Below are 18537 nucleotides of genomic sequence, written 5' to 3'. Positions count from 1 at the left end.
TTTTTTCAAAATTTTCAGAAAATAACTGACCGAATCTCAAAGAATTACATATGAAACAGAGGTAGAATTTTCCGGGGAGTGCCATAAAGTGTATAATTTTTTGTTACCGATCTTTTTGGAAGCCGGTATTAGAAATTTTTCCAATTTTTTGGAAATTAATTGACCAAATCGCAAAGAATTGTATATGAAGTAAGGGTAGAATATGTATGAGGAGCGCCATGATGTGTACAGTTTTTGTTACCGATCTTTTTGAAAACCGGTTTTTTTAATTTTTCCAATTTTTCAGGAAATAATTGATTAAATTTCAAAGAATTATACATGAAGTAAGGGTAAAATTTCCCGAGGAGTGCTATAAAGTGTACTATTTTTTGTTACCGATTTTTTTGGAAACCGGTTCCAAATGACTGAATGTCAAAGAATTGTACATAAAATAGGGGTTGAATTTCCCGGGGAGTGCTATAAAGTATATAATTTTTTGTTACCAATCTTTTTGGAAACTGGTATCAGAAGTTTGACAAATTTTTCGGGAAATAATTAATCAAATTTTAAAGAATTGTATATAAAACAGGGGTAGAATTTCTCGGGGAGTGCTATAAACTGTATAGTTTTTCGTTACCGATCTTTTTGAGAACCGGTATCTTTTTGGAAATCGGTTACGAAATTTTCCAGAGAGAGAGGAAGAGAGGGGAAGAGAGAGAGAGAGAGAGAGAGAGAGAGAGAGAGAGAGAGAGAGAGAGAGAGAGACAGGGAGGGAGAGGGAGAAGAAGAGGGAGAGGGAGAGAGGGAGAGAGAGAGAAGGAGAGAGAGACTATTTGCGTGTCTTACATATGTTACTTATTACATATGTTCTCCGGGGCGAAGCCCGGGTAACCAGCTAGTATATATATACTCTAGTCTAACTATAATATATATACAGGGTGTATCATTTTAAGTGATTCAGCTGAATATCTCTTAAAGTAAAAAAGATTGGAAAAATTGTTTCAGACAAAAGTTGTTTGGTTTCAAGGGGTACATAAGATGGTGTCATTAGTTTCACCTTAAATAGTTGCTTGAAGGTCACGTAAAGGTCACCTTCAATTTTTTAAATAGAACCACCTACTTTTTATTACATATTCTTGTAGCTTATCTCGAGGGCTTTCCAAAACACTATAAGAAAGTATTTTTTTATTAAGAACTTTTGGAATTATAAGGCTTGAAAGTTCTAGTATTTTGACATAAAATACAAAATATCTTGTAAAACATTAAGTTTGCGGTAATGTTATCTTAATACTTTTATGCACAGAATAATGAGACGAATCACGTGGTATAAAAAAAAGCATAGTTCCTTTAAGAAAAAATATGTAATTTGCAACACGCATCTGCATACTTTTTCTTAAAAGCAACTGTCTTTTTTTCATATCAATTGATTCGTCTCATTATTCTGTGCATAAAAGTATTAAGGTAACATTACCGCAAACTTAATGTTTTACAAGATATTTTGTATTTTATGTCAAAATACTAGAATTTTCAAGCCTTATAATTCCAAAAGTTCTTAATGAAAAAATATTTCCTTATAGTGTTTTGGAAAGCCCTCGAGATAAGCTACAAGAATATGTAATAAAAAGTATGTGGTTCTATTTAAAAAATTAAAGGTGACCTTTACGTGACCTTCAAGCAACTATTTAAGGTAAAACTAATGACACCATCTTATGTACCCCTTGAAACCATACAACTTTGGTCTGGAACATTTTTTCCAATCTCTTTTACTTTAAGAGATATTCAGCTGAATCACTTAAAATGATACACCCTGTATATATATTATAGTTAGACTAGAGTATTTGTATTAGACTAGTTCCCAGACAACATTATGTCGTCTTACAGACGTTTAAAAGACATCCTAATTACTATGACGTCTTTAAGATGTCTTATGTCCCGATTTAAGATATCTTTAGGACAAATGTCTCAAAGACATTTGAGACACCTCTTAATAAAGACGTCTTAATTATAATTAATTTTGGGGACGTTGTATGTATATATAATATAAAAAATATATAAAATGTTTTAAGCTACTAGATACACCTACTCTTAATGGCACATTTTTTAGAATAATTTAAGAAGAAAAGTTTAACATAAAAATGTCGATAAGATTATATAATTAGTTTTTAAATAAGAAGAGTATATTTAATTAATAAAAGGTTATTCAGATTTTGCACACTTATCAACTATGGCAAAATAACAATAAATGATATGAAAAGTGTATTTCTATATATTGTATATCCACACAGCAAAATTAATCCCGGGATTATCTTGTTGTTGTCCAATATCTGTCTCGGCAGGATAAGACATCTTATGACAGTCCATAAGAGCTATCAGTAAGGCCTTGATCTACTCAAGATTAATACAGGATGGTTTGAAGATATTTTGTCATAAACAGTGCATAGGCGAGCAATGTATATCCTCTATAAGACATCCCATAGATGTATCCATCGACAAATTCGAAAGCAAAATTATACATATCTCATACACATTTTGTTTTTTTTTTCCTTTCACATATTTTTTAGATGTCTTATGACTGTCTATAAGAGATATCAGTAAGACCTTGATCTACTCAAGCTTTATGTAGGATGATTTGAGGATATTTTGTCACAACAGTGCTTAGACGAGCAATGCGCACTCTTTATAGAACATCCCATAGCCCTGGTAAAAATTACCGTTAGAAACAGTTAGAAACAGATAGGAATTCTGACAGTATGTAACGGAATTCTATCCGCTGTAACTGCAAGCTTGAAAAGAAAATTCTAGCCCTATCCGTTTCTGTAAGCAGCACTATTGTATCTGCAAATACAGACAGAAAATGTAACGACGTAGCTGGTTGAAGTTTGGAACGTTCCTGGAGCGATTTTTTAAAACCGATTTGTTCCATTTCCCCATTCGCACAGAGCAACTTCTAAGTGCCACACACAAAGTACATAAGAGACTGAACCGATACATCCTGCGGAAGACACCCTTATGCTCAAAAAACTTACCCCTGGACCACTTTAAATATTCTGGCTACGTCGAAAATGATTTGTTCCATTTCTCCTTTGGCACAGAGCAACTTCTAAGTGCCACACACAAAGTACATAAAAGACCGAACCGATACACTCTGCGGAAGACACCCTTATGCTCAAGAGACCTCCCCCCGGATCACTTTAAATATTCTGGCTACGCCGAAAATGATTTGTTCCATTTCTCCTTTGACACAGAGCAACTTCTAAGTGCCACACACAAAGTACATAAAAGACCGAACCGATACACTCTGCGGAAGACACCCTTCTGCTCAAAAAACCTACGATAAACTATCGTGTGTAAGGGTACCTTCCGACGCGTGTATTCGCTCCTACTATTTTTTGTTGTTTGTCTGACGCTTAGAACTAACTCTGTGCGAAAGGGGAAGTGGAACAAATCGGTTTTAGAGACGCAAGAATTTTTTAGTGGTCTGAAGGGTAATTTATCGTGTGTAAGGTTGCCTTCCGACGCGTGTATTCGCTCCTACTATTTTTTGTTGTTTGTCTGACGCTTAGAACTAACTCTGTGCGAAAGGGGAAGTGGAACAAATCGGTTTTAGAGATGCAAGAATTTTTTTAGTGATCTGAAGATTAGTTTATCGTGTGTAAGGGTGCCTTCCGACGCGTGTATTCGCTCCTACTATTTTTTGTTGTTTGTCTGACGCTTAGAACTAACTCTGTGCGAAAGGGGAAATGGAACAAATTGGTTTTAGAGACGCAAGAATTTTTTTAGTGGTCTGAAGGGTAGTTTATCGTGTGTAATGGTGCTTTCCGACGCGTGTATTCGCTCCTACTATTTTTTGTTGTTTGTCTGACGCTTAGAACTAACTCTGTGCGAAAGGGGAAATGGAACAAATTGGTTTTAGAGACGCAAGAATTTTTTTAGTGGTCTGAAGGGTAGTTTATCGTGTGTAATGGTGCTTCCCGACGCGTGTATTCGCTCCTACTATTTTTTGTTGTTTGTCTGACGCTTAGAACTAACTCTGTGCGAAAGGGGAAGTGGAACAAATCGGTTTTAGAGATGCAAGAATTTTTTTAGTGATCTGAAGATTAGTTTATCGTGTGTAAGGGTGCCTTCCGACGCGTGTATTCGCTCCTACTATTTTTTGTTGTTTGTCTGACGCTTAAAACTAACTCTGTGCGAAAGGGGAAATGGAACAAATTGGTTTTAGAGACGCAAGAATTTTTTTAGTGGTCTGAAGGGTAGTTTATCGTGTGTAATGGTGCTTTCCGACGCGTGTATTCGCTCCTACTATTTTTTGTTGTTTGTCTGACGCTTAGAACTAACTCTGTGCGAAAGGGGAAGTAAAACAAATCGGTTTTAGAGATGCAAGAATTTTTTTAGTGGTCTGAAGGGTAGTTTATCGTGTGTAAGGGTGCCTTCCGACGCGTGTATTCGCTTCTACTATTTTTTGTTGTTTGTCTGACGCTTAGAACTAACTCTGTGCGAAAGGGGAAGTGAAACAAATTGGTTTTAGAGACGCAAGAATTTTTTTAGTGGTCTGAAGGGTAGTTTATCGTGTGTAATGGTGCTTTCCGACGCGTGTATTCGCTCCTACTATTTTTTGTTGTTTGTCTGACGCTTAGAACTAACTCTGTGCGAAAGGGGAAGTAAAACAAATCGGTTTTAGAGATGCAAGAATTTTTTTAGTGGTCTGAAGGGTAGTTTATCGTGTGTAAGGGTGCCTTCCGACGCGTGTATTCGCTTCTACTATTTTTTGTTGTTTGTCTGACGCTTAGAACTAACTCTGTGCGAAAGGGGAAGTGAAACAAATCGGTTTTAGAGACGCAAGAATTTTTTTAGTGGTCTGAAGGGTAGTTTATCGTGTGTAAGGGTGCCTTCCGACGCGTGTATTCGCTCCTACTATTTTTTGTTGTTTGTCTGACGCTTAGAACTAACTCTGTGCGAAAGGGGAAATGGAACAAATTGGTTTTAGAGACGCAAGAATTTTTTTAGTGGTCTGAAGGGTAGTTTATTGTATGTAATGGTGCTTTCCGACGCGTGTATTCGCTCCTACTATTTTTTGTTGTTTGTCTGACGCTTAGAACTAACTCTGTGCAAAAGGGGAAATGGAACAAATCGGTTTTAAAAAATCGCTCCAAGAACGTTCCAAACTTCAACCAGCTGTTTCTGTCCGCATTCTGTACGCATCAGATACTGACGGTATCTATCCGTAATTGCGGATATCGCATCCATCTGCATCTGTACGCAATGTCGACCTATAGGAATTTGTCTGCAACTACGGATACGAATCCTGTCTGTTTCTGTCCGCATTCTGTACGCATCAGATGCTGCGGTATCTATCCGTAATTGCGGATACCGCATCCATCTGCATCTGTACGCAATGTAGACCTACAGGAATTTATCTGCAACTACGAATACAAATCCTGTATGTTTCTATCCGCAGTCTGTACGCATCAGATGCTGACGGTATCTATCCGTAATTGCGGATACCGCATCCATCTGCATCTGTATGCAATGCCAACCTATAGAAATCTGTCTGTAATTACGGATACGATTCCTGCCTGTTTCAGATAGGAGTTGAATTTTTTCTTCAACGTTGCTGTTAGAGCAAACAGGATTTCGTTAGATATTACCAGTGATTATATCAGCGACTATATAACAGCAACGTTGAAGAAATATTCAACTCCTATTTGAAACAGACAGGAATCGTATCCGTATAGTTACAGACAGATTCCTATAGGTTGGCATTGCATACTGTTCGCGAAATCGCTGACTTTTCCCGGCGATGGAAGCGGGATGAGAAGGACGCGCGTGGAAGGTGTTAACTAATTGATTCCTTTATTTTTTGTGTAACTCAGACCACAGTCTGAGCCGTCTTTAATTCGTCAAAATGATACAATCTGACCTGAGAAATGATGAGCGGTGAACAATTGCGATGTCTTTCGAGTCCGTATATGCGAGAGGCAATTATATTAATCGCCGTCCTCTTCGATGAATCGCCCGTGAGCTGGTGAGACACGTGGCGGTCGGCACTCGCGCACGTGTGTGAGCTTGAGTTGTCGTGTTGAGGCACCAGAGCTGATGAGCGGTCTATTTCACACGTTGAGAGAAGATCTAGGCAGCGTGGTAACTGCAATATGCACTCTTAACCGGAGTCACAATGCGAAAACGTACAGAGCACACGTTACGCGTCTCGTCACAGCGCGGCCATTTGTACAAGTGTCGATCGCGAGGAAGACGTTGGCGATGAGCGCGCCCGTGCGTGCGCAAGCTGCCGCGGTGATCTAGCGTCGCTACCCGATCGATGCTGCCATCTGATCGGACGGCGCAACGTTAACGGAATCTCGAACACACACAGATGCAGATGGATGCGGTATCCGCAATTACGGATAGATACAGTCAGCATCTGATGCGTACAGAATGCGGACAGAAACATACAGGATTCGTATCCGTAGTTGCAGACAAATTCCTATAGATCGACATTGCGTACAGATACAGATGGATGCGGTATCCGTAATTACGGATAGATACCGTCAGCATCTGATGCGTACAGAATGCGGACAGAAACATACAGGACTCGTATCCGTAGTTGCAGACAAATTCCTACAGGTCGACATTGCGTACAGATGCAGATGGATGCGGTATCCGTAATTACGGATAGATACCATCAGCATCTGATGCGTACAGAATGCGGACAGAAACATACAGGACTCGTATCCGTAATTGCAAACAAATTCCTATAGGTCGACATTGCGTACAGATGCAGATGGACGACGATTCGCGTCGACGCCGCTAGGCGGCGCATGATGGAAAGCTTTTCTCACATTTAAAATACAACCAGCCATAATATATAAGCAGGCGTTCTGTCAGGCGACAACCAGAAAAATTACAGTGTCGTAACTAGAGGAATCCCTTTTCCTGGCGTTTAAAGGTAGAATCTACCTGATAACTACAAACCTCCCACAATGTACATGTATTTGCAGTAATGAGAAATGAATAAAATGCATTTGCAGTTAGAAACGGATAGAGCGGGCAAATCATAATTGCATGCAAATGCAGATAGATATCCTACCTGGTTTTGCAATCAGATGCGGATAGACATTCAAAACTGGTTGCGTACAGAAACGGATAGGATTCGTAATTACGTTTGCGTATAGATTTGGATAAGTTCCGTTCCGTATAAATGCAGATAGATATTCTGTCAGGTTCCGCAATCAGATGCGGATAGACATTCAAAACTGGTTGCGTATAGAAACGGATAGGATTCGTAATTACGTTTGCGCATAGATTCGGATAAGTTCCGTTCCGTTAGGAATCAGTTAGATGCAGTTAGCCTTTCCCCACCGTCTTTGCGTACACAGTCTTATAAAATCTGCAACACTTTTCATCTGTTTCTATCCGTAATTGCAGGGAAAGAAACGCATAGTAAAGCAGTCAGAAACGGATAGAATGCACGTTCTATCCGTTTCTAACAGTAAGGACCCCGCACAAAACCATGTGAAAAAGCCGTTCTACCGAATATACTAAAACTTTGGGAATCGGTAGTTTATGTGATGTTGATCAAAAGTCTCTAGGCGCGAAATCCGAAAATGGCCAATTTTCAAGATACGAGAGGTCAAAAGTTGGTAATATGACCAACAGATCTAGCTTACATGGTAGTCTGGGAGCCAGCTGCCATTTTTTATGACCAAAATTAAGAAACCTAAGATTTTGCTGCATGGTTCATTTAGTATTGCTACTAAACGAAGTGAACGTCAGCTTGCGCATTTGCAGTACGTGTTGCCGCAGCAGCCACCCACACATGTATAACCTATGTAATAAAAAAAAAACAGACATAAAGAAAGCTAAGACTTTGTTTGTACGTTTATTATGATCTAAATAAACGGAAAATAGTAGTCAGCTGACTTCATGGTGGGGGATTGTACGTCAGCTTCCCGCCCAAACATGCGAAAAATATGCGCTGAGTAAACTTATACTAAGAAAGCTGAAATTTGGGGAAGTGATAGTCGACTTTAACAGTTTCACGAAAATAATTGTCCGCTGAGCTTTTCGTGGTGGAAAAGTGCTCAGCTGACGACTGAAAGATACGGCGCATCGCTATGCGCGCGGGCGCGTGGCATCCTTCACTGCATCAGCTGAGCACTTTTCCACTGCAAAAACCTCAACGGACAATTATTTTCGTGTAACTGTTACAGATAACTATAAGTTTCCAAATTTCTTGGTTTCAGATAACTTGATTTTTATTAATAAAACAGTGCGTATATGCGCGCGGGCGCGTTGCGTTTATCGCACTCAGCTGCCTATCTCTGTCGCTCAATTATACCCTTAAGGGTCGATGCAGACACAGCCGTGCCGTACCCGTACCGTATCCGTATCGTTAACATTAGACAAGGATAGAGACAACATTAGACAAGGATGGAGACAATAGGTATCCTTGTCTGATGTTTCTGTTTCGTGCACGGTACGGATACGGCACGGCTGTGTCTGCATCGACCTTAAATATGTATACATGACAATATAAACAGTAAATACGTATATATAATATTATAAATAATAAACATTTACACATGCAAATGCCAGAAGTAAATATTTATAGATACAGAGATGTATTTCCTCGTCTCGGCTACACGCTCATAAACACCGGAGTTTTATGATCAAATACAATTGTAGCCCAGCTGACTAAAAGGACCGTCGCTACAGGTATATCCGTAAACGGTTTATAGTTTGAAAGGCTCCCTTTTGCTCCCACCACAACGTCCCTGGGTCCGGCGGCGACTACCTGGACAACGATGACATATTTCGTCTGCCAGCAAAAAATATAGACGGGTCAGCTCTACCGCCTTGCAAAATCGAACTGCACCAACATTTGCTTCGGGCGACGTACATCGCTAATATTTGGGCCCATGATGCACATCTTGCTGTTTCAACTGAATTGTACCCGACTGATTACGGCTGGAGAGAAGAGGACAACAAATTTTTGTTCAAATAGTTCGACGGCGATCAGCTACCCCCTTCTCTTGGCGATATTACCATCGAGGAAGAAAAAGAAAGTACTGCAGGTCAGAATTATACTTCACTATTTCTTTATTCAAGTGTAATTTTTAGATTAGTTTTGTTTTTAATTTAAAAATACAGTTTAGAAACAATTAAAACAATTTTTTATTATAACGTGAACACTTTTTATAAATAATATTCTAATTAATTTCAAAATTTTGCTCTTGCGTTATTATATTATTATATTATATATGTATTAAAATTATAAAACTAAAACTTTTTTATGCGATTATTTTTTATGTAATAATATATTATTTATTATATTTGCTTACAGATGATGAGGATTGGACGCCGATGATCGATATGGATTACAGCGACCACGAAAGCGAGCAAGAGTTTGAGGGCGATGATGAGGAAGACTGAAGAGTAAATGTCTCATACCTCATACGTATTTAAAAAAAAAACGTAAATAAAAAATTATTTTTGTCAATAAATGCGTTAAATATAATTACATATTTGAATATAATCAATAGCATAATTTAGCGTGAGAGAGAAGCAGCTGATGCCGTAAGATAGGCGCAACGCGCCCGCGCGCATATACGCACCGTTTTATTAATAAAAATCAAGTTATCTGAAATCAAGAAAGCTAAAACTTTGTAAACTTATAGTTATCTGTAACAGTTACACGAAAATAATTGTCCGCTGAGGTTTTTGCAGTGGAAAAGTGCTCAGCTGATGCAGTGAAGGATGCCACGCGCCCGCGCGCATAGCGATGCGCCGTATCTTTCAGTCGTCAGCTGAGCACTTTTCCACCGCGAAAAACTCAGCGGACAATTATTTTCGTGAAATTGTTAAAGTTGACTATAACTTCCCCAAATTTCAGCTTTCTTAGTATAAGTTTACTCAGCGCATATTTTTCGCATGTTTGGGCGAGAAGCTGACGTACAACCCCCCACCATGAAGTCAGCTGACTATTATTTTCCGTTTATTTAGATCATAATAAACGTACAAACAAAGTCTCAGCTTTCTTTATGTCGGTTTATTTTTATTATAATTATACGTGTGTGGGTGGATGCCGCGGCAACACCCACCGCTACCATGAAAGCTGACGTTCACTTTGTTTATTAGCAGACCGAATTGAACACTAGCCAAAAATCTCAGATTTCTTAAAATAATTCACTTAAAATGGCAGCTGGCTCCCGGACTATGGGTTATCTACGCACGCCGCACGCATCACGTGGTTTTGTGCGGGGTCCTTTTTACCAGGGAGATGTACCCACCGACAAATTCAGAAGCAAAATCATATCTCATAGACGTCTTGTTACTTTGTTTGGTGAAAATCCAGATTACGTGACTGAGCTGCAATATCGATGATCTTGACATATAATATATTGTCTTATAGTTTTAGAAGTGTAGCCACACACACACACACACACACACACACACACACACACACACACACACACACACACGTGCACCATGATAAAAAATCATGATGGACACGGAGTCCAGTTTTTGAGATTGTATGGTTAAAAGTCGGATTTAAGAAAAGAAACATTTTTCCGACTTTTAACCATACGTATCTCAAAAACTGGCCATTTCTGGACTACGTGTCCATTATGACTTTTGATCAACATAAGAACTAACTTTTCTGAAAGTTTCAGACGATTTAACCAAAATTTAATTTATTTCCATAAGGATGTGTGCGGGCTCCTTTGTCGATGGATACATCTATGGGATGTCTTTTAGAGAATGCGCTTTGCTTGTCTATGCAGTGTTATGGCAGGATATCTTTAAATCATTCTATATTAATCTTGAATAGATCAAGATCTTATTGATATCTCCTATAGACAGCCATAAGACGTCTAAAAAAGTATGTGGAAGAGAAAGAGTAACAAGACGTCTATGAGATATGACTTTGCTTTCGAATTTGTCAATGGATATATTTATGGGATGTCTTATAGAAGATGCGCTTTGCTCGTCTATACACTGTTATGGCAGGATATCCTTAAATCATCCTATATTAACCTTGAATAGATCAAGATCTTACTGATATCTCCTATAGACAGCCATAAGACGTCTAACAAAGTATGTGAAAAGGAAGGGGTAACGAGACGTCTATGAGATATAATTTTGCATCCGAATCTGTCGATGGGTACATCTATGGGATGTCTTTTAGAGAATGCGCTTTGCTCGTCTATGCACTGTTATGGCAGGATATCCTCAAACTATCCTATATTAATCTTGAGTAGATCAAGATCTTACTGATAGCTCTTATGGACAGCCATAAGACGTCTTATCCTGCCAAGACGGAAATGGGACAATATCAGGATGATCCCGGGATCAATTTTGCTGTGTGGGAACTGACGAATAATGTAAAACATCGGCGCAAGTTACGACCGAATACGACATAACTGGAATAAACGTGAAATAATAGCGTGAAACGCCGCGAAACGATAGTGCGTCACGTTCGGAACGCGTGAACGTAAGATTCCAAGCCGTGCAGGAATTCGGTCGCCAAATACTCTCAATTTAATGCAAGTAATAATCTTTATTTAACGCAAGTAATAATCTTAATCTAACGCAAGGAATAATCTTAATCTAACGCGAGTAATAATCTTAATCTAAATGATTCGTCGGCGCGAGCAATATCCGGCCGTAATTAATGACGCGAATAATACCCGGACGCGAGAAACATCCGCACGCGAATAATACTTTAGTGCAAGAAGTCGAACACGGGCAAGATTCCAACGCGAGTAATCCGAACGCACTTTAATTGAACGCAAATACTCGGCAGAACGCGAATAATATTTTAATACAAGGAATCGGTCGATACGAACAACATCCTAACGCAAATAGTATGTCGACACGAACGACATTCCAACGCAAATAGTAATATTCTAACGCAAATGACTGAACGCGAGTAATATTCTGACGCGAGTAGGACGTCCACGCGAGTAACATCTAGACGCAATTAAACCGACGAGATTAACATTTTAACGTAATTCATATGGCGCGTGGAATCTAAGTTCCGTCCGGGCGAATTACTACGCACAACGAGACACGCGGTCGTGAACGCGAAGGGCGCGAGAAATGGCATACTCGCGATATCAAACGTCGTCATTGACGCGCCTACCGCGATCTCCAGGAGTTATAGATTTCGGTCGCGATCCCACGGCCACGAGACCATTCCGGTGCCCCTCGCTTTCGGTGTCGATCGCTAAATAATTCGCCTTGGCGGCGAATACGCTAATTATCGCGAACATTACCGAGCGAGAGCGCGACCCAAAGAGCGGTGTCGTGGCTTTACATCGAGAATTTTATACGAGGCAACCTCACCGTGAGTCAGCACTCTCCCGAGGATCTTCGCCGTCGCGCGTCGTCCCAAGGGTAAAAAAAGATAGTCGTCAGAAGCTAACGGACGCACAGTGGGGCCAAATCCCAAAAAGCTGGTCAAAAGTCGAAAAATAAAGTTTTGATTCTGAGGATTTAAAGTGGTGGGTTTGTTTGAGTAATAGTCCAAAGGTCGGATTCTAGACTAGAGAACGTCCTATCCCTTATATCTGCTCGTACACGTAACTTCAAAAGTGACGCTCGCTCGAACAAGACGTGTTGTGTTCAGAGCTGAGTTTTAAACGTTATATTCAGGAGGACGCCAAAACTATAAAAATAAAGCAATTCCAAATCTACAAAATGGATTCGACAGCTGGAAGTAAGTAGAATATTATCACGTATTACAAAATTTATAGCAATAATTTATGTGATATTAATAAACAAATGAGTTATACGAAAATGAACGTAAAATTGCAACGGAAAAGTTAAGAAACGTAGAGAAAAGTTTATGAGTTCTGTAGATTTCTGCGATCAGACCTATTGCATGTTGTAGATTCAAGTATTATTTAATGAAAACAACAAAGAACTGCTGCTTTTAGCTGCTTTCCTGCTATTGGTGCAAGTTCTTGTAATGAAAAACAATTTTCTTTTGAATTGAATTGAATTTTAAACATTAAAAACGCAAAATATTCAAAAATGTTTCGGATAAAAGTTGTAGGGTTTTGAAATATCTATTCAGGAGTGTACTCACATTGTGGGCCCGGGGCCCTATATGGGCTCAGTTAGGCTCAAGTCAATTTTTTATTATATTAATCACCATTTTTTATTGCGCATTTTGATTCTACGGCTCAAGATAGAAATATTTTGTATCATGTTAATTTTTGCTAAGCCCCTTCCAAAAGGCCCAAAATTTTGACCCTTTAGGAAGGAGTTTAGCAAAAAATTAGATACTTGCTAAAATATTTTTAATTTAGAGCGTAGAATTAAAATCCATAAAAAATGACAATTAATAATTTTTCATTGTCACTGTGAAGAATATTTTAAAAATAAAAATTAAAAATTTGAAGTATAAGTTTCAATGAAAAATCCGCACGAATAAACTGGGCTAACTAAGAACCAGCGCGGTAAATGATGTGCAAAAGAGCCTGGGTTTGGTAGCACGAATGACGGGAATACCGCTCGACGATTTTTTGAAAACTCCAGCATTTCTGCTTCTATTACGGGGGTAGATGAAGATTTGATTAAACGGTTTCATGTTATATTGCAAGCAATTTCGTGTAGCCATGAAATTGATTTAATTAAATTTCAAGATTATGCTTTACAAACAGCTCGCAACTTTGTACAATTGTATCCATGGTTTTACATGCCAAATTTAGTGCATAAAATTTTAATTCACGACGCACAAATAATCAATTCTTCACTATTACCAATAGGACAAATGTTCGAAGACGCACAAGAGTCAAGTAACAAATACATTAAAAAGTTTAGAGAAGATTTTGCGAGAAAATGTTCCCGAGTGAAAACTATGGAAGACATTTTTTTACGCTTACTATTAACATCCGATCCATTTATTTCTAGTTTGCGCGAATTACCTCGAAAAAAATTAAAATCGTTGCTACCAGAAACAGCTTTATTATTAATTGCGCCAAGTATTACAGAGAGTGAGGAAAGCTCCAGCAATCTAACAATTGAATCAACTGACTGTGAATCAAATTATTCTTCTGATAACGATGCATAAAGTTGTTAAATGACTGTATTTTAATAAATATATATTTATTCTCCGCCCGTTTACACAATTTTTAAGTATGACTCAAATATTTCTATAATTTTGACGCACAATGATCTATGTAAGTTTAATATTTATTGTACTTTGTATCACGGTTTATTAATTTGCATTCTTGTAGCATGTGTTGATTATTATCGGTAATTTATGTTGTTAACTTGATGTTAACTTGATAAGGACCCAAAGTAAGGGTTGAAATGTCGCGGTCGTTATATACCTACTAATAAATTACTGCCAGCCAGGCCGACTAATCTTGTTTTATTAAATATATAATTTATTTTGCAGTTCTCACTTTTTATTTTACTTTCTTCTTTCATAAGCAATTACATATTTAATAAGAAATTTAATGTGTTGATGTAATAAATAACTTAACATTAAAAAAAAATTTTTTATAATAACTTTATATTCAGATATTATAATTTTGACAACATTCTTAATCTTTTATTTTTCTATTGTTATTTAGAAATCAAGTTTTAATTAATAATCATTTAAAAAACAGAACTTAAATTCTTAGCCTAAATAAAACGTTTTTTTTTATACAAATCGTCCATATTTAAAACCATCCATTTTGATTTTTCAAATTTTGACTTCGGATTCGTAATCAGCGAGCCTAAAAACTTTCGGGTGCTGAGTTTTATCCAAATTGAAAAACGCTTTCGATTTTTGACCAGCTTTTTGGGATTTGGCCCCACTGCAGCACTGTGGGACGGAGCTCGGATAGTATCGCGACTTGAACTCAATATGTCTGTCTCTAAGCGAGGACGATCCAAGAGTGCTCCCGAAATTTCGCTCGATGGCGGAATCGATAGCGCGCCCCACCCTAGGCGTACGCAACCCCGCGACGCTGGCTGCGTTCGGGAAGCGCGCTATTAGCGCTATTGCATCATTCCATCTTTATCGCTCATCAGGTGTAAAACAAGGATAAAGTAAGCAAATAGCACTAATAGCGTTTTCCCGAACGCACCTGCTATAGCGCGGACCAGTGAGCTCGCAGGCTCGCGGTGGATTCTCGCGCAGGGCCGTTAATACCGGTTTTTCGCAAGGCGCCTAATAGCCCTTCGCTCGCGCGGCGATTTTCCGGGATCCTTCCCGGCAGCGGACGGGACGTGATTGCCGCCGCGTTCCTCTTTTTCGGTCCGGGAATGGTGGCCAACCATCCCGAAATCCGGTCAGTAGTGTGAGAAGGGCAGGTGAGCTTATCCTGCCCCGGTGTCCCGGGGCCCTGCTATTACGGGTCTGCCCGCCGCTGTGTCACGTGCCGCGCGCGTGTCTTCCTGCGCTCTTTCGCTCTCGGCGGCCCGCGAGTTGTCGCTTCAGTCCGCTTTCCGTCGTCCGATTTCTCGCCTCTGTCCTTTCCGTCGACTCCGCATCCCGCTATCCTCTGCATCCTCTCGGGAGACTCCGGGTCTCGGCGCGGTGAGGCGCCACGCAATGATATAAAAAGAAAATAAAAGGATCAGAATAACGCAACGCGATTATAATATGCCCCTGGAGATCTCGCATCGACTCATTGAACCGTCCTCGGGCGTGAAAAGGTCGCGAAACCCGCGTCTTGTGACGGCGGCGGGGCGCTGCAACGATGCAGCGAAACTGCAACGTCACAGTATGTATATACATGTAGAAAACATATACATATTATACGGCGTGTGTTACACGATGTGTATGTTGTAGATATGCATAGCAATCAAGGTGGTGATTGAATTTCTTACCGTGGAAGAAGTGAGTTCCAATGGCTGCATTCAGCGGAGAAAGCAGCTCAATGAGCGCTCAATGATTCTTTATTATGATTAGTTTCCTGGATCCAGGGAAGAACTAAAGGCAAAGACCAATCATGTTAAAGAATCACCAAGCGCTTACTGAGTTACTTTTTCTGCTAAATGCAACCATTGAAATTTATTCACATCTCAGAAATGTTTGTAATGACATAATTTCTGAAATGCGAATGGATTTTAATAGGACTCAATTTTTCCATGGTAAGAAATTTAATCACCGCCCTTGTTTCCTACGCATATTTGAAACACACCAGTTTGAACTGCTCGTGTGACATATTCACGTAACTGATCACAACGCCATTCAACATAGTACAACGAGACTTCAAGTAACAACTTAGTGAAACGCAAACTTTCTATGGCACCAGATTCGCAAGAAAAAAATTAGGAGGCATTACTTTCGTATTATTAGGTAAAATCATTTGTATAATAGTATTATAAGTAATGCCAAATTATGTAAAACAGAAATTCTTTGTTCTTTATGTGGAATTTCTGTATAAATTATACCAATTCTAATAACTTTTTGAAAGTATCGGCATTTCTTTTGTTTTAAGTTTAATCTCTTTTTTAACGTTTTTTCACGATTTTTTTCTGTAGGTACCAATTTAAAGTTAAAAACTCAGGAACACATTTCTATCATTCTCATATATCGGTGCATATGTTGGACGGACAGTATGGATCTCTTATCGTACGTGATCCGCCAAGCTTGAATCCTCAGAAAGCTTTGTATGATATGGATCTTCCACAACATGTTGTTGTTATCAGTGATTTGTTCCATGAATTAGCATTGGAGCGTTTTCCTGGTCGATATAGAAGCAATGTAGGACAAGTTCCAGATAACTTTTTAATCAATGGGAGAGGTAATTGGACGGTAAGAAAAATGTAAATTTATTAAAGATGACAGTGTAAAAATTCAAGAGCTATAAGATATTTTTACAGACTTATTTAGGTAAAGGAAGATGTTAAAAAAATTCGATTTTTGACCTTTCTGTAGAACTTTAGTTCACCGTAATTGTTGTTTACGGTCCACATGAACAATAAAAATAAGTGAATTACCTGATTTTATTCCGGCAATACTAACATTTTGGATCGGCCATCTTGAATCCGCCATATTAGATTATTTTATTTATTTAATGGATTCGTAATCAGTATGTCTGAAAAAGCCTGCTCAGACTCATTTTGATAAAATATTTTGATGTAATCCTACGTACAAAATTATATGTCAAGGGCGCCATTTTTGATTCATCATATCTACATTTTGCCATTTAGATAATAGATTTGTGATTAGAGACTTCAAAAACCTTTTGATACCAATTATAATAAAAAGAACCTTTGCAATACATCCGATTTATGAAAAATTTTAGCGTGGTATCCAAATATTTGGCTTTCACAAGGAAACTCGATGCAACATCAATGTTCCCCGCATTTCTGGGATATAAGACTGTTTTTTCTTGTTCATGTGGGTCCCAAACAATTTTTTACGGTGAACTAAATTTCCGCAGGGGAGCCAAAAATCGAACTTTTTTAACATCCTCCTTTAATTTAATATGGTCATATATGATTATATAAAATATATATTTAAGTAAGTTTCAGAAAATTGTTATATATTTTCAAATGTTATTTTTTAAGTGTGCTACTTTATTATAAAAGTGGACTCCACGATACAACTGATATAAAAATTGTGCTGCTCCATAGCGCGAGACAGTATCGTGTCTTTTGATACCGTTCTTATAACACTGTTTGTTAAATTTTAAATACGAGAAACAGATCCCATCGAATGCCATCTATCGGATATTTTAAGATGCAATATTTGATCTGATCATATGTAATCTTATATGACTATATAAGTTCATATATGATTATATTATTTTCAGTTTAAATTATAAGATATGTTTGCAAAATAATACGATTAATATGTATATTTATTTATAAGAACTATAATATATATTATATAACAGTTTTTTTCACGAATTACTATAGGTAATTTCACTGTTTACGAAAATCTCTATATATATAAAAATGAATATATGTTTGTATGTTTGTATGTTTGTCCGCTATGCAAATCTACAGTTTTCAACCGAATCTTAAAGAATTATATATGAAACAGGGGTAGAATTTTTTGAGGATGGCAATGATGTGTATTATTTTTTGTTACCAATTTTTAAACCGAATCTTAAAGAATTATTTTTGAAAATCGGTTCCGAAATTTTTCGGGAAATATACATAATTTTTATGGTTCCTTTTTTCAAAAAAAGATTCATTTTTCACAAAAATGTTATTTTGGAAAATTGGTTTTGAGAAACCGGCTCCAAAATTTTTCTAATGTCTGTCTGTCTGACCGCGAACTACTTATTTATTAATGGGCTGATTTTCTGGAAACCGGTACCAAAATTTGTCTAATTTTTCGGGGATGGTGTCGATGAAGAATAAATTAATATAAAAAAAATAAAAATAAAGAAGGGGCTTTCATACAAAATTGTCTAAAAAAGGTTCACTTTTTTAAAAAAAATTGTTTGGGGGTAAATATTATTATTCGAGGAAAAAACATCGTCTACTGTCTAATAAATTAGCCTATAGAGGGTTTTGGGAAGAGGTCGAAGTGAGGGAAAAAAGTCTGCTGAGGAAGAATGTTTATTAGCATTAGTTGCGTTTAAAATTTGATGATCA

At 38.0% G+C, this 18537-nt stretch overlaps 1 protein-coding gene across 1 annotated transcript in view; it reads left to right on the top strand.

The window, feature by feature from the left end:
• Positions 1 to 18537, top strand: part of LOC139824565 (uncharacterized) — a 114071-nt gene that overhangs the window by 79469 nt on the left and 16065 nt on the right. The window contains exon 3 of the mRNA XM_071797101.1: positions 16468 to 16741. Coding sequence (XP_071653202.1) covers positions 16468 to 16741 — 274 coding nt within the window. The remainder of the gene's footprint in view (positions 1 to 16467; positions 16742 to 18537) is intronic.

The sequence above is a fragment of the Temnothorax longispinosus genome, unplaced genomic scaffold (genome assembly GCF_030848805.1).
Source record: "Temnothorax longispinosus isolate EJ_2023e unplaced genomic scaffold, Tlon_JGU_v1 HiC_scaffold_44, whole genome shotgun sequence".
Taxonomy (NCBI): Eukaryota; Metazoa; Arthropoda; class Insecta; order Hymenoptera; family Formicidae; genus Temnothorax; species Temnothorax longispinosus.
The sequence above is the reverse complement of the archived record's forward strand: the minus strand, read 5'-3'. Positions and strand labels throughout refer to the sequence as shown.